Source organism: Sorex araneus, chromosome 3, assembly GCF_027595985.1.
Source record: "Sorex araneus isolate mSorAra2 chromosome 3, mSorAra2.pri, whole genome shotgun sequence".
Lineage (NCBI taxonomy): Eukaryota > Metazoa > Chordata > Mammalia > Eulipotyphla > Soricidae > Sorex > Sorex araneus.
The window spans coordinates 101,197,473-101,211,837 of record NC_073304.1 but is presented as its reverse complement, the minus strand read 5'-3'; the positions used below and the strand labels follow the sequence as shown (position 1 = coordinate 101,211,837).

The 14,365-nt window shown below is 53.3% G+C and overlaps 1 protein-coding gene across 1 annotated transcript; it reads left to right on the top strand.

The window, feature by feature from the left end:
- The first annotated feature begins 3,545 nt into the window (after positions 1-3,545).
- NR2E3 (nuclear receptor subfamily 2 group E member 3) lies at positions 3,546-9,279 on the top strand. Its single transcript, XM_012933509.2, has 9 exons — positions 3,546-3,591; positions 3,875-3,973; positions 4,112-4,238; positions 4,317-4,420; positions 4,513-4,746; positions 4,849-5,006; positions 5,534-5,780; positions 6,051-6,156; positions 8,888-9,279. Exons 1-9 carry the CDS (start codon positions 3,546-3,548, stop codon positions 9,018-9,020), a joined length of 1,254 nt encoding a protein of 417 aa, XP_012788963.2. The 3' UTR covers positions 9,021-9,279.
- Positions 9,280-14,365: the final 5,086 nt, after the last annotated feature.

The window sequence follows — 14,365 nt, the reverse complement described above, 5'->3', positions numbered from 1 at the left end:
CACATGTGCCCACCACTACTCCCCCTCTGGTCTGTTCCGGGCAGAGACACACAGACACACACCTCCGGTTGGGGGAGGGGGGCGGGTGTGATGATGAACCGGGGGCGGGGGGGGGGGTGGCCACCCTAGCGGTGGAACTTGTTAAATAATTCTGTGCTGGTCCTCCAGGGGTGCCCATCTTCCCACACACACCCGTCAGAGCTCCCCCACGGCCCAGCACTGAAGGAGAGGAAGGGGCACCCCAGCACCAGACCCCACCTCGGGCTGCTGATGTTCCACTGAGCCGGGCGCAGGCAGGATGGGCTGTGAGAGCCGAGGGTGGGGCTTCCCTCAGAAACTCCCGCTGTTTCCTCACCACAGTCCCGTTGGCTGCTGGGGTGTGTTGATGCAGACTTTGCTCTTGCTAAATCTTACCTAGTTTTAATTTGTTAAGGTGCCCGAGGCTTCACAAAGTTACTCAGAGCCAAGTTTGGGGCCGACAGTATTCCAGCACCAGGTCCACTGGGGTGGGGGAGATATGTCAGCTCCCATCAGCTGTGCAATGGGCATGTGCTCGTCACCACGCACTATCCGGGAAATCCAAATCAAGACAAGATTATCTCATGCTGGTGAGAACGGCACGCATCCAAACTCCCAGGAATGATCTGTGTTGGTGGATGTGGCGGCGGGAATGCTGATGGAATGTGGTCGCGTTCAGGGCCTGTGGGTTTGGGCTCTGAAGGGAGAAAGGGGTCTTCAGCTTTAGAACGGGGTCTGTGCTTCAGGGGGTCGCAGGCTTTAAGAGGGGGTCTCTGGCTTTAGGGGGTCTCTGGCTTTGGGGTCTCCGTGAGTTTTGCAGTGTCTTTTCAGCACAGACGCTGGGCCTTTCCCCTGGGCAGGGACTCCGAGGCCGCCCGCCCTGCTCGGGACCAAGCCCAGTGCTCCCCACACCCCATCTCACATAGTGTCTCCTGCACCCCAGGAGCCCCGCCCTCACCACTGCCCCTTCTCGGAGAGGGTAGGGTGCAGTGCAAGCCCTGGAGAATGTTCTGGAGAGCAGGAGCCCCGCCAGGAGAGTGCACGTGGCCCCACTGTGGGTGCAGCCGCCCGCTGGGCCACCCTCCTCCAGGACAAGACATGAATGAGAGGCTGTGGTAGTCTGGGGACAGGAGGCCAGGCCTGCAGCCTGTGTCCTGCACCCCCCGGCTCCAGGCCTCTGGGTTCCGGAAGGTGCTGAGCTGTCCTGACGGGAATCACCGTATTAGTGACAAAGTGACCCCTGGGTCAGCACATTCAAGGCTTTGGGCTGGGTAATCCTTTGGCGTCTGCCCTGGCAGCTGCCCGTCACAGATCGGGAGAGACCCTGGAGGTGTCCTGTCCACCTGTGTGGTCACCTCTCATCTGGGCCTGTCCCTCTGGTGGGGAGAGTAGCAGAGATGAGCTGAAATGAGAGTTGGGTGGACACCCAAACCCCTGTCTCCACCACCCTCGTGGCTGTGTGACCCGAGCAAACTGCTGAACCTCTCTGGGCCTGTTGCCCTATCTGACAAGCCCCTCAGAAACTCTGTGTGTGTGTGTGTGTGTGTGTGTGTGTGTGTGTTATGTATGGTGTGTGTGCGTGTGGTGTGTGTGTTGTGTGGTGTGTGTATGGTGTGGTGTGTGGGTGGTGTGTGTGCGTGTGGTGTGTGTATGGTGTGGTGTGTGGGTGGTGTGTGTGCGTGTGGTGTGTGTGTTGTGTGGTGTGTGTATGGTGTGGTGTGTGGGTGGTGTGTGTGTGTGGTGTGTGTGGTGTGTTGTGTGTTGTGGTGTGTGTGATGTGTGTATGGTGTATGTGTGTAGTGTGTGTGGTGTGTATTGTGTGTGTTGTGGTGTGTGTTGTATGTGTGTGAGTGGTGTGTGCTGTGTGCTGTGTGTGCTGTGTGTGTGTGGTGTGTGTTGTGGTATGTGTGTGTTGTGGTGTGTGTTGTGGTATGTGTGTGAGTGGTGTGTGCTGTGTGCTGTGTGTGCTGTGTGTGTTGTGAGGTGTGTGTGTGTGTCTCGGGGTAGTCTGTGTTTGCCCTGGGCATGGGTCTAGGGGCTGCAGAGGAGCTCACTCGAGCTGCTTCTCCCAGAAACTCGGGGCCTGAAAGATCCTGAGCACGTGGAGGCCTCACAAGACCACCCCAAGTGACGCTGAGTCAGCACAGCAAGGCGCACCACCCCAGCCAGCCCGCCAGGCGAGCGCTCCGACCTGCTTCACCCCAACTGTGCCGTCTTCACCCTACCCCCACTCCCCAAACCCTCCCATCTTGCTGGGCCCGGCAGTGCCAGCCTGCCATGCAGGGCTGTGCTCTCCACACGTGGCCCTGGCCGGGACCCCTCCTTGAGTCTCCCTCATGCTGGCCCCAACAGTGCCCTGGGCCTTGGTTCCAATCAGGGAATTTCAGCCCCTCGGCTCCAGTCCCCATGCACCCTTGCTCTGGGGCGGGGCGCAGGGGGGCGGCATTTTCAGGTGCCCTAGGGACTCAGGAGGGGGAGAAGCCAGGGCAAGGGCGGAGAGAGATGCCCTTGGCTCAGAGGCTGGCTGGGGGCCGGCCGCTGTGGGGGTCCCCATGGCCCTGCCCGGTAGGGGTGGGGGAGGTGAGGACAGAGGTAGGGGAGGTTTGGACAGAGGCCTCGCTCTCCGGAGGCCCAGAAAGCAGATTACCCCACAAAGCTGACTTTCCAAATCCCTAAGAGTGCTTCCCTAGCAGCCCTCGGGTCACCCTCACTGACGTCACAGCTCGCCCCCACCCCGTCCTTGACTCTGGGATCCTTCCAGAAGCTGGGCAAGGTTCCTGCCCCCAACTCTAACCAGGCTGGCTGGGACCTGATTAGCTCTGCTCTGAGCCGGCGAGCACTGCGCTGTGGGCAGCAAGCGGGGAAGAAAAGGCCCTTTCCTCAGTTTCTCCTGTCACCTCAATCCCCCTGAGATGTGATACTATTCCCCTCTCTCCTGCTCTGTGTGAAGATGACCTAGTTCTGAGGTAAAGCGTGCTAGCCTGGCAGTGAGGGATGGAGTTGGGGCTGGAGCCTGCAGTGGCCTCTCGCACCCGACTCTGCCTGGGGGCGGGAGGGGGTGGCACAAGGAGGGCAGGAGGCTTTTCTTCCTGCCATGCTCTGAGCAGCCCTCCTGAGACGGTGGGGCCACATCCTAGAGGGTTCGGGAACTGCGGCGTGAGCTCAGCTCAGGCACAGGGACACAGGCACAGCCCCCGGTCAGAGAACGTCAGTCTGAAAGGGGCCTCCCCGCCTGCGCTGTCAGAGGGGGCCCAGGAGGATGAGGGTGACCCGAGGGCCAGGCCTGTCTAGGGAATGAACCACACCCTGTGTGACCCTAATCCTGGCCCCTGAGCAGAGGCTTCTTGGGGGTTTGGGTGAGAAGCAGTGGGCAGAGCTGGACCTCCCAGAGCCCAGAGTGAGCACCACACAGCCCAGACACATGTGTGCACAGTCCAGACATGTGTGCACACACATAACCCAGACACACATGTGCACACAGCCCAGACATTCGTGTGCACACACACACACACAGAGCCCAGATACACATGCGCATCACCATGTACTTAAAGAATGTTTCCTTCAAGGCGCCAGGTAGTGAGCACCAGAGCTCAGGGCACTGGCCGAGGTGGAGGGGCCCCTGGGGACTGCAGGTGGGGGGGGTGATCCCCCGTGGAGACAGTAAAGATTAAAAGGATCATAAGCCGTCTCAGCACTGTCCCGGGACAAAGCTGGAGCTTCCAGCCACTGCGCTCGGTGGACAGGAGAGGAGAGAGCCAGGAGCAGGCGCAGAGGGTGGCAGACAGGGACCTGCCCCGGCCCCGCAGGCTGCCTTCCTCAGGGGGGAGGTGTGCTGGCCTCCATCACTGACCTCCAGGGCCTGCATCTGCCAGCATGGCTGCTGCAGCAACTGCCACACCCACCATGTCCAGGAGGGAGTCGCCTGGCAGGTGGGACCCGGGGGAGGACCCTGCAGGTATGACTGGATGGTCTGGCAGCCAAGTGTGGGCGGGAGGTGTGCAGGGGGCGGGGAAGGGAGGGAGAGCAACTGGGGGGAGAGACCTGTGCGCCCGAGGGGCAGCTGTGGGTCTCGGGTGACCTGCGGCCGGCGCAGGCCGGGGCCCCTCGCTGCAGTGCCTGGTGTGTGGGGACAGCAGCAGCGGGAAGCACTACGGCGTGTACGCCTGCAATGGCTGCAGCGGCTTCTTCAAGAGGAGCGTGCGGCGGAGGCTGGTTTACAGGTGAGGGGGATGCCCAGCCCAGGGGGTGCCCGGGAGAGGCAGAGCTGAGGGCACTGACCCGGGGTGCCCTGCCTGCAGGTGCCAGGTGGGGGCTGGGCTGTGCACCGTGGACAAGGCCCACCGGAACCAGTGCCAGGCCTGCCGGCTGAAAAAGTGCCTACAGGCGGGCATGAACCAGGATGGTGAGTCAGGCCCCAGCCTGGCGGAGGGATGGGGGGGCAGGGGGGACATGGCCTGGCTGGTGGTCGGCCTAACCCTGGCTGTACCCCACCAGCCGTGCAGAACGAGCGCCAGCCCCGAAGCCTGGCCCAGGCCCGCCCAGACGGCCACGCGGCACCGCCCCAGCTGGGCCGGGAGCTCCTGCTGGTCCCCCCAGCTGCCGCGAGCCCCAGTCCTCAGGGCGGCCCCCCCGTCTCTGCACCCAGAGCCCTGGCACCTCCCAGCCAGCGCCACTTCACGGCCAGCCTGATCTCGGGGGAAACTGGGGCAAAGCTGGAGCCAGAAGATGGTAAGTGGGAGAAAGGTGGGTCCCCCCTGGCTCAGGAAGGCCGAATCCCCCCATGGGGGCCCTGAGCAGCCCGGCTGAGGGCCCTGCCGCTGCTCCCCACAGGTGATGAGAACATCGATGTCACCAGCCATGAGCCTGAGCTCTGTGCCTCGCCCTGCGGCCTGGACAGCACCCATGAGACGTCAGCCCAGCTGCTCTTCATGGCCGTCAAGTGGGCCAAGAGCTTGCCGGTGTTCTCCAGCCTGCCCTTCAGGGACCAGGTACAGTGCTCCTCCCTGTGCAGGGGGGAGGGGTGCCTGGGGCCGTGCCTGGGTCAGGGGTGCTCCAGGGGCAGCAGTGGTGGAGATGCTTCTGCAGGGTGACTCAGGGTCTTCTTTCCTCCTGGACCAACCCCTGCATGGGAGAGAAGCAGGGTGGGGGGCTCTGGGCTCCCCCACCGCCACGACCTCTGACTTCCTGCCGGGAGCTTCTTCCAGTTCATCTGCGCAGCTCGCATGATGCATCCAGGCAGACACCGAGCGGCCAGGACATCAGCCTGGATGCCCCCAGTGCGTGGTGCCCTTGAGGTGGGGTGTTCCACTGCTCACTTGCTCTGGTCCAGTGCATGCCTGGGCCCCTCGGCAGCTGGGCCAGAAGACACTAAATGCCAGAGCTCTGGGCCCTGCTGCGTCTCAGGAGATTCTGGCATTCAGGATGAGCCCTGCCCTTTCACATGCCCCAGTGTGGGGCGCGGCGGGGCTGAGCCAGAGACGCTGCTCACAGGCTGTCTGTCTGTCTCGGCACACAGGTCATCCTGCTGGAGGAGGCGTGGAGTGAACTCTTCCTCCTCGGGGCCATCCAGTGGTCCCTGCCTCTGGACAGCTGCCCCCTGCTTGGCCCCCCACAGGCCTCAGCCACTGGCAGCTCCCAGGGCCGACTGGGGCTGGCCGGCACAGATGCCCGCACACTGCAGGAAATCATCTCCCGGTTTCGGGCACTGGCGGTGGACCCCACTGAGTTCGCCTGCATGAAGGCGCTGGTCCTCTTCAAACCAGGTGACGATGCTCTGACAAGAGGTGGGGAAATAGAACCAGAAATCCCTCCTGAGGTTCTCCTGCTTCCCTGCATTGCCGTGACCGTGGAGCTAGGAGCCCCCACCGGCCTCACTCACAGGCAGTGCTCTCCCAGTTGAGTCTTGACTGCGACTTCCTTCTGCCTCTCACCACCCACCCCCACTGCCCAGCGCCCCAGATGTGTGCAGGTGTTTGCCCCGAGGCATGGGTCTAGGGGCTGCAGAGGAGCTCACTTGAGCTGCTTCTCCCCAGAAACTCGGGGCCTGAAAGATCCTGAGCATGTGGAGGCCTTACAGGACCAGTCCCAAGTGATGCTGAGTCAGCACAGCAAGGCGCACCACCCCAGCCAGCCCGTCAGGCGAGTGCTCCGACCTGCTGCACCCAACTGTGCCATCTTCACCCCACCCCCACACCCCAGACCTTCCCATCTTCACCCCACCCCCACGCCCCAGACCTTCCCATCTTCACCCACACCCCAAACCTTCCCATCTTCACCCCATGCTCCCCGCACCCTCCAGTGTCTCTGACACTGTTGCAAGGCTGTGCACGTTTGGCAGGATGAGGATATCAGCTCACCTGACACAGCCCCAACACCTGCTATGTGCCAGGCCCTGAGAACGAGGCCCCCAAATGTACCAAAGACGAAGTTGCTGCTTCCAGGGGGCTGGCACTGAGAGCACTGAGAATGGCGTGCCTTTGTCACGGAATGGGGTGGGGGCACTGTGAGTGGGGATGAGACCAGCTGAGAGGGACCTGATGGAGGGAGGCAGGGCTGTGGTGAAAGGATGCAGAGGTCTAAAAAGAGGAGATTGTCATTAAAAAAAAGTCTTTAGCTTGTGGGGGGTAGCTGTTAGTAACATGGGGAGGACCACATCCAGCAGTGCTCAGGGCTTACTCCTGGATCCGTGTTCAGGGATCGCTTCTGGCAAGGCCCTGGGGACCCTCTAGGGTGCCAGAGATCAAACTCAAGGTGACCTTGTCCTATTACTAAGAGATCATGATGGCAAAGTTGGGGGAACCCCTGGGCTCTGAGCAGAGGAGCCCATGAAGGTGTGACAGGTGTGACCGCGTGGTGCATGGGGCCCTGTGGTGGGGAACCGGAACCTCTGTGACCTGGTATTGGCTTCTGGGCGTGGACAGACAGCACCTCTGGAGTTGGAATGGGTCAGGCATGGCTCTTGGGTTGATGTCAGGAGCAAGGGAAGAGAAGTTATTAAGAGACAAGATACTCCAGAAGTGGGAGGGGTGTCATGAGAAACTGTCTTGGAGGGATACGATAAGGTCCATGGACGGTGCAGAAGGAAAGCTCGTAGGCCTAAGTCAGGCATGTGGGGGACAGTAGGCTGAAAGTGTGGCAGGGAGGATAGTGGGACAGGACCACATTCAGGACTGCCCAACTTGATCCAACACTACAGATATCATGGGGTCTGGGCAAGGCTAGACTAGCTGAACCCAACTATTTTATACTCTATAATCTGCACACTATGGGCCTCCTAGAAGTTTCTCTTCATAGAAGTGAGATAATATGGACATCCTCAAATCACCTCTAATCAAAGAAATGGCCATAAAAAGATGAATCAAATTGTGCATGGTCTATACCATGTTACCCAGAAATATTTCAGCTGTTTCTGAGTAGATGGAGAATAACTCCTGTTCCTGAGACTAGGCACGGCCATCAGAGCCACTCAAATTTCAGCAATCACCCCAGGTCAAGTTTCTGTGGGGATCAGCTTCCAGAAATGCCCAATTTCAAAATACTGATGAACCGAGACTTCCCATGTCACTTCTAGCAGTTCACTGCCAACCGTAAGCAGAGCTGAGAACTGAGCGTGCACTTGGCTCGTCTCAGTCTGCAGTTTCTGTTCTTAGATACTGCAGTTCCCAAGGAGAAGTGCTGAGTTCCGTCATGATGAATGTAGACCTTGGAACCAAGTTCTCTAGTTGAATACAGTCCTTCATAGAATTCACTTTTCTTCATTTCACTAGCTCTACAATCCTTTTTTTTTTTCTTTTTGGGTCAGACCCGGCGATGCACAGGGGTTACTCCTGGCTCTGCACTCAGGAATTACTCCTGGCGGTGCTCAGATGGACCATATGGGATGCTGGGATTCGAACCCGGGTTGGCCACGTGCAAGGCAAACACTCTACCTGCTGTGCTATCGCACCAGCCCCTACAATCTTTTTAATGATCTACTTTACTCTTTTAAAGGGCTGGATGTGACCCACTAAATTCAAGTTCAGATATACTGAAATTTAGAGAGACTTCTTGAGATGTCATGGACCAATTTCTGAAGTTTAAATAACTCTTTTTCATAGAGTGACTTCTTCCTGATCGAGGGAGAGGTGCACCCCTGCTTGAGAGCTTCTTGGTACTCACGAGAGAAAGCTGGCCTTAGGGTGCAAAGCAAGAGCCACATATAATAGAAGAGGGATGGGGGAAACTCATCTCCATGCTGGAAACACGGGGCCACTCACTTTAGACTGACCTTGACATTGGGTGCTGACCCCAATTATAGGCCCCTTGCCAAGGGAAGGGCTGATTCCCATAACAGATTCTTGGGATTCCACCATCCAGCTCTCTGCACCGGGACTCTGCCCTGGCAAATATATATATTTTTTATACTACAATTACTTCTATGGATGAGTATCTCTGCTACAAAAATCATGCTTTATTTATTTTTACAAAGCTGTTAATGATTGTTTTTCAGTCATACAGTATTCCAACACCCATCATATTTTCACGAATGCCTATGCCACTGAATCCTTGAGTTAGCTCACAGTGGGAAATTCATATTCATACTACACATAGCATGGAGATGATCATAATCACAAATATCAATATTTTGACTATAATTCACTTTATAAAATGTAGACATAATCTACTATTTGTGGTGCCCTCCTATGGGGGTGGTGGGGACCTTAGTGGGTAGAGCCGGGCAGATAATGAATTGGTTTTACCTTGAAATTCCTCCTCTCCCTGGGAACCTCTTACCAATCCTCCTTCCCTGCCCTCCCCACAGGGCTGTGGGCCCAGCATCCATACTGAGGAACTGACCACAAATGGATGGTGTCCTCTCTCTCCTGCCCAGGTTTGGGAAGTTGCTCCTGCTCCTCCCCTCTTTGAGGTTTATCACGTCTGAGCGCATTGAGCACCTCTTCTTCCGCAAGACCATAGGGAATACTCCAATGGAGAAGCTCCTTTGTGATATGTTCAAAAACTGAAAATAGAAGCGAAGTAGGCACAACCACTTTAGAGAACTATACCGAAGCTAAACAGTTACCTATCCTTTAACCCAGCCAGAAAGGCCACTGGTAGGTTTGTGCACCCATCTGAAATGCCCTCCAAGTGATATTTTAAGAGTATTTATAATTACATTGACAGTATATTAGACAAAGTGTTGTATATTCTGACAAGGGGAAGCAGCAATAAAAAACCAATGAACTATCAATACAAGTAACAACCTGCCTCAATCTCACAGACACAAAAGCTGAGCACAAGCAGGTAGTCCCCGGTGCTGCTTATACGATGAACCCAGAATGCTAGAAGTTGGAATAGGGATTATCTCTGAGTAGGAAGATGGGAGGGACCCCCAGGGAGCTTCTGATGTGCTTGACATGTTTTTTCTCCTGATTGGATGATGGTTTCACAAGTTCTTAAGAATTGAGCTGTGCTCTTAGAATCTGTGTACTTTATTGTGTGAGACTTTGATAACAAAGAGAACAAATCAAACCAGGACAAGGATGTGAAACCCAGGCTCTTGCGGAGGGGACTGAAGGAAGGAGCATAGGGCTCCCTCAAGGCAATTTGTAGCAGACCGAGTATAGGAGTCTCCCGACATCTCGCCACGGGGTGTCCCACCACCCCATGGCTTCTCTCTACTCTTCCATTTTCTTCCTCACCTCGATGTCTCCCAGCTCAAACACAAGGGACTCATCATCTTTTTCAGTGACAGACACTGAAGGTGCAGGAAAGAGTAGTAAAAAGAAATTAATATGGCAGTGTCTTTAAAACAGATAATGAGCTGAGTGCAGAATTTGCAAAATTACTTAATCCACTTCACTTAATGCCCCTCACTCTGGAGAAGGGATGTTTTTCATTTATGACCAAAAAACCTAAGATCTTGGTGCGGCTCTACCAATCTTGATTTAAGTTTGGCCATCACCCCTTCACCCCTAGAATTGACTGAACAATTCTGTAGCATCTTTTGTTTTCACAGAAATGAGTTTAGAAGAAAAAGATTGTGTGAGAAATGCGAACTCCTGAGTCTGCCTATGAATTCCTCTACTGGGGAGATCCTGCCTCAGTGCAGAAGAATGAGGATGCCCGCCAGGCTGGTTCCCAGAGAGGCAAGCAGCAAATGCCACCCAGCTTAAGCCCTTTCCACTCCAACATTTCAAAATCTTCTAAAAACATCGGCTTTGCCTTAGTTATCTACATCACTTAAATGCCAATGAAGCCATTACAATACTCAAATCCCTACCAAAACTTTTCTCCATTCAAGGCCTATACAGACTTAGCACAGGCATGTTTGGCAATAAGCATCTTTGAAATATGACCACACAGGGTAAGATGACTATTCTATCATAGTATGATCTTACTTTTGAGGAAGTTTAACTGCAAAGGCAGTCTATCGGCCCAAGTTCACAGCACACAGTTCTGCGCTGGGAGAGATAGCTTAGGAACTCAGGAGGAAGTCTTGCATAATTGAGAGAGGCGCACAAATTGCCTGCTGTTAACCCAGCATTAATACCACAGCACGGCAGCCCTCCCAGCCCCTAGGTCCTGAACTACATTTCCCAGAATCTTTTTCGAGGCTTTGCCCATGGAAAAGGCACTCAGAGATTTCACTGTGTCACTGTCATCCTGTTGCTCATCGATTTGCTCGAGCGGGCACCAGGGACATCTCCATTGTGAGACTTGTTGTTACTGTTTTTGGCATGTTCAATACGCCACGGGTAGCTTGCCAGGCTCTGCCCGTGCCGGCGGGATACTCTCGGTAGCTAGCCAAGCTGAGAGGGGAGGAGGAATCGAATCCCCTCTTGGCTGCATGCAAGGCAAACGTCCTACCCTACCCGGGGTGTTATCGCTCCACAGGAGCTATCCATAGGAGATTTGGAGGGTAAAAAAGAAGTGCATACTTTGGGAGGCAGCTGCAGCCGGGTCTGTGAGAAGATGGTAGATTTCATAGCAGCCCCCTAACTCCTCAGGCCTGTAGTAGTTTCAAGCAAGCTCTCCAGAGTTTTTTTTTTAAAGTGAAGCAAAATAGTTTTTATGGAAAGAAACATACTTAGATGAGAGGGAAAAGAGAGGAATACATGTTTGAGAGAGTAGACATGTGGGCTTGAAATGAACTTTTGGCTAAGATCCGTGTTGATCTACCTGACCTACCGTGGGAGTTTTCAGACACTTGTTTGCCCAGTTCTTCCAATGTTACAGCTTTAAATTTGTTTTAAGTCTGTGGGGTTATGTTGAATATATACCAGTGAGGTATATACCATGTGGGGTATGTTAAATATATAGCTCTCAGATGATTCCACGTCTCATTCACCCATTTTTTAACTGGGCCCATTGAAGTTCAAATAGACAACAGTTCTTTCACTTCATTTAGAGTCTTGTTAGGAGGATATTAGGCCCTCAAAGATGGAATTTTTTGGTTATGATCAGAAGTAGGAGCCTGGGAGAATATTCAACTGCTCAGAGGCTTGCAAGGCCTGTGTGAGCCCCAGAATTGGATCCTCATAAGCTCTTTTCCTTCCCTCCACCACCTGGCTGATCCCCAGCACTGCCAGGCGGTCTTGGTGGTTCCCACAGTCCCAGCACTGCACCGGCAGACCTGGACTGCCAGGTGAGACCCAAGTATTGACTGGGCTAGGACATGGTACTGCTAGCAGTGACCCCTGTGCCTTTGAGTTCTGCTGGGGAGGCCCCCCGCAGACTGACCCAAACCACACACAGAGTTAGCCCTATAAACCTACCAATGCAGCCGTTTCAACTGAAGCTGCAGTTTTCGGGTTCATAAGACACTTCTCCATGCTGAAGGAAGTAGTTAGTGGCAGGAAGGGAGGAGGAAGCACCCACACAAATGAATATAACCTGCTAGTGGAACCAGATGTGTGGGTCACTAGTTTTACTCTGGTGGTCACTGGTTCTTCCCTCTCGAAAGCATGCTCCACAGGGCCCATTTTGTTCCAGTCTCCTGAAGCACTGTTCCCTGTGGTCACTCCAGGAACAGACAAGACTCTCAACAGATATTAGATGTGTTGTATTTAGTTTCATGCTCATGTCACTGGCTTCAAGACACAGTACTTCTCCGCAATATAAAAGAAACAACAATTGAATATATTAAAGAGCTCTGTTCTCATTTTTACTTCCACCTCTCTATACCTTTTTATTCCAAGGGCTTCATAAAAAATTCTGTATTCATAAAGTGTTACAAATGGTATTTGTAGGTCTTATTTGGTTAAGGACAGTTTAAGAAACAATTTATGATCCTCATCATTTTAACATAAACTTTGGGCAAAAAATTAAATGCTAGCTTCATGTTTTAAGAAAAATGGAAAACAATGATCTCAGAATTTTCAAAATGAAATTAATCTGGCATTATGAAAAATTTTCTACATCTCTTTCCTCTTTTACCTTAGATCTGGCTTGGCTTTTGGTTGCCTCTGATCTCATTACACCCTCTCATGTAATTTATAAGTGTGGGCATCTTCTGCTGGGTGCCTGGTGATCTAGAAGTCAGCAAGTCAGACGAGGCACTGGAGCACTAGAACAGTGGGGAGGATGTTTGCCTTGCATGTGGTCAACCTGAGTTCGATCCCCAGCATTACACATGGTCCCTGAACATTGCCAGGAGTTAATTCCTTAGTGCAGAGCCAGGAGAAACTCTGAGCATTGCCGGGTGTGATCCAAAGAGCCAAATAAAATTAAAGAAAAAAAATTCTTTTTAAAAAAGGATGAAACACCAAAGGATGGGGGGTTGGAGAAGACAGACAAGGTTTCTTTCTTCGATAAGTTTATATCAAACAATGCCACAAAAATTGAGATCCGCTGAGCTCTAATTCCAAGTAGAATTTCCTTTCATAATGGGACCTCTGGGCTGGAGCAATAGCGCAGCAGGTAGGGCGTTTGCCTTGCAAGCAGCCGACCCGGGTTCGATTCCTCTGCCCCTATTGGAGAGCCCAGCAAGCTACCAAGAGTATCCCGCCTGCACAGCAGAGCCTGGTAAGCTCTCCGCTGCGTATTTGATATGCCAAAAAACAATAACAAGTCTCACAATGGAGACGTTCCTGGTACCCGCTTGAGCAAATCGATGAGCAACGGGATGACAGTGACAGTGACTGGGACCTCTGTGGGAGTCATCCAAATAACCCAGGTTTTTGATAATAACCCTTCCTGCAGAGGAAAGGTACAACCAGTGAAGACAAGCAAAACTTCCCGAATCATGCATCGTTGTAACAGAATAAAAGCGACAAAGTTGAATTCTTGTTTCTAGTGTATACAGTGCTGTCTCAAGCAAAACCTCATGGCCATCTTAGCACATGGCACTTCTTCAGATCTTTTTAGGTGGGGATCCTATTCCTTCCTTGCAGGTGCAGGCCTAAACTGACAGAGAGAGATGATGTCAGAATGATTATAGAAAAGTTCAATTTTTTTCCTTGGCCTTTGTGCCACACTTGGAAGTGCTCACAGAGCATATGTGGTGCCAGGGATGGAACCCGGGTAGGCTGCATGCCTTACTTGCTGTACTCTCTCCAATTCTCAAAAAGCTTACATTTTACCTTCACTTAGATTAAGTTGCAGTTCAATAATTACCACCTCTGTATATATATCCAGCAGAATCTCCTGCCCCTGCGCCAGACTATTTTCACGGGGGCTCCCTTGAAGGGGGCGGGCACAGGTTGAGTTTCCCTCCCCACCCAAAACAGAGCCCCTGTAGCCGAAAACCTCCATAACCCAGCTGCAGCCATACTCAAGGCCACTTTCCACATGCTCGGACGAGCCTCACACATGAAGGAACCGACAGAGGAACCCAGGTATGTGGCATCCGTGGCTGAGATGCCTCCAAGCCTGCTCGGATCAAGACTGGGACTCCTCCATCCAGATCCCCAGTTCTTCAGTAGCTTGGCAGTCACAACAACATACTGCCCCCACTGCCATGTAATCTCATCAATGGCTAAGATCCAGAGACCATAAAACAAAGCTCCAGGAAGAGAGCGATGCAGAATCTCGCATGGCAGAGCCTGGCAAGCTACCGTGGCATATTCGATATGCCAAAAACATTAACAATAATGGGCCTCATTCCTCTGATCCTGAATGGGACAGGGATGAATGGAGATGTTAACTGGCGCCCACTCGAGCAAACTGATGAGCATCAGGGTGACAGTGATACAGTATATATATATCCAATACAACTTATATTGGACATACATCCAATATATAAAAGTAAATATATATTTCATATCTATGTATATCTATGTCTATAGATATAATTGCTGTTCCTTGGGCCACATTGGTGTGAGTTGGAATAGGAGCCAAGATGGTGAGAAAACAAACCACACACTGC

Coding starts and splice junctions, on each gene's coding strand:
- NR2E3 (XM_012933509.2), top strand. CDS start 3,546: ATGCGCATCACCATGTACTTAAAGAATGTTTCCTTCAAGGCGCCAG. Junction 3,974..4,111: donor CCCGGGGGAGGACCCTGCAG/GTATGACTGGAT, acceptor CGGCCGGCGCAG/GCCGGGGCCCCTCGCTGCAG. Junction 4,239..4,316: donor CGGCGGAGGCTGGTTTACAG/GTGAGGGGGATG, acceptor CCCTGCCTGCAG/GTGCCAGGTGGGGGCTGGGC.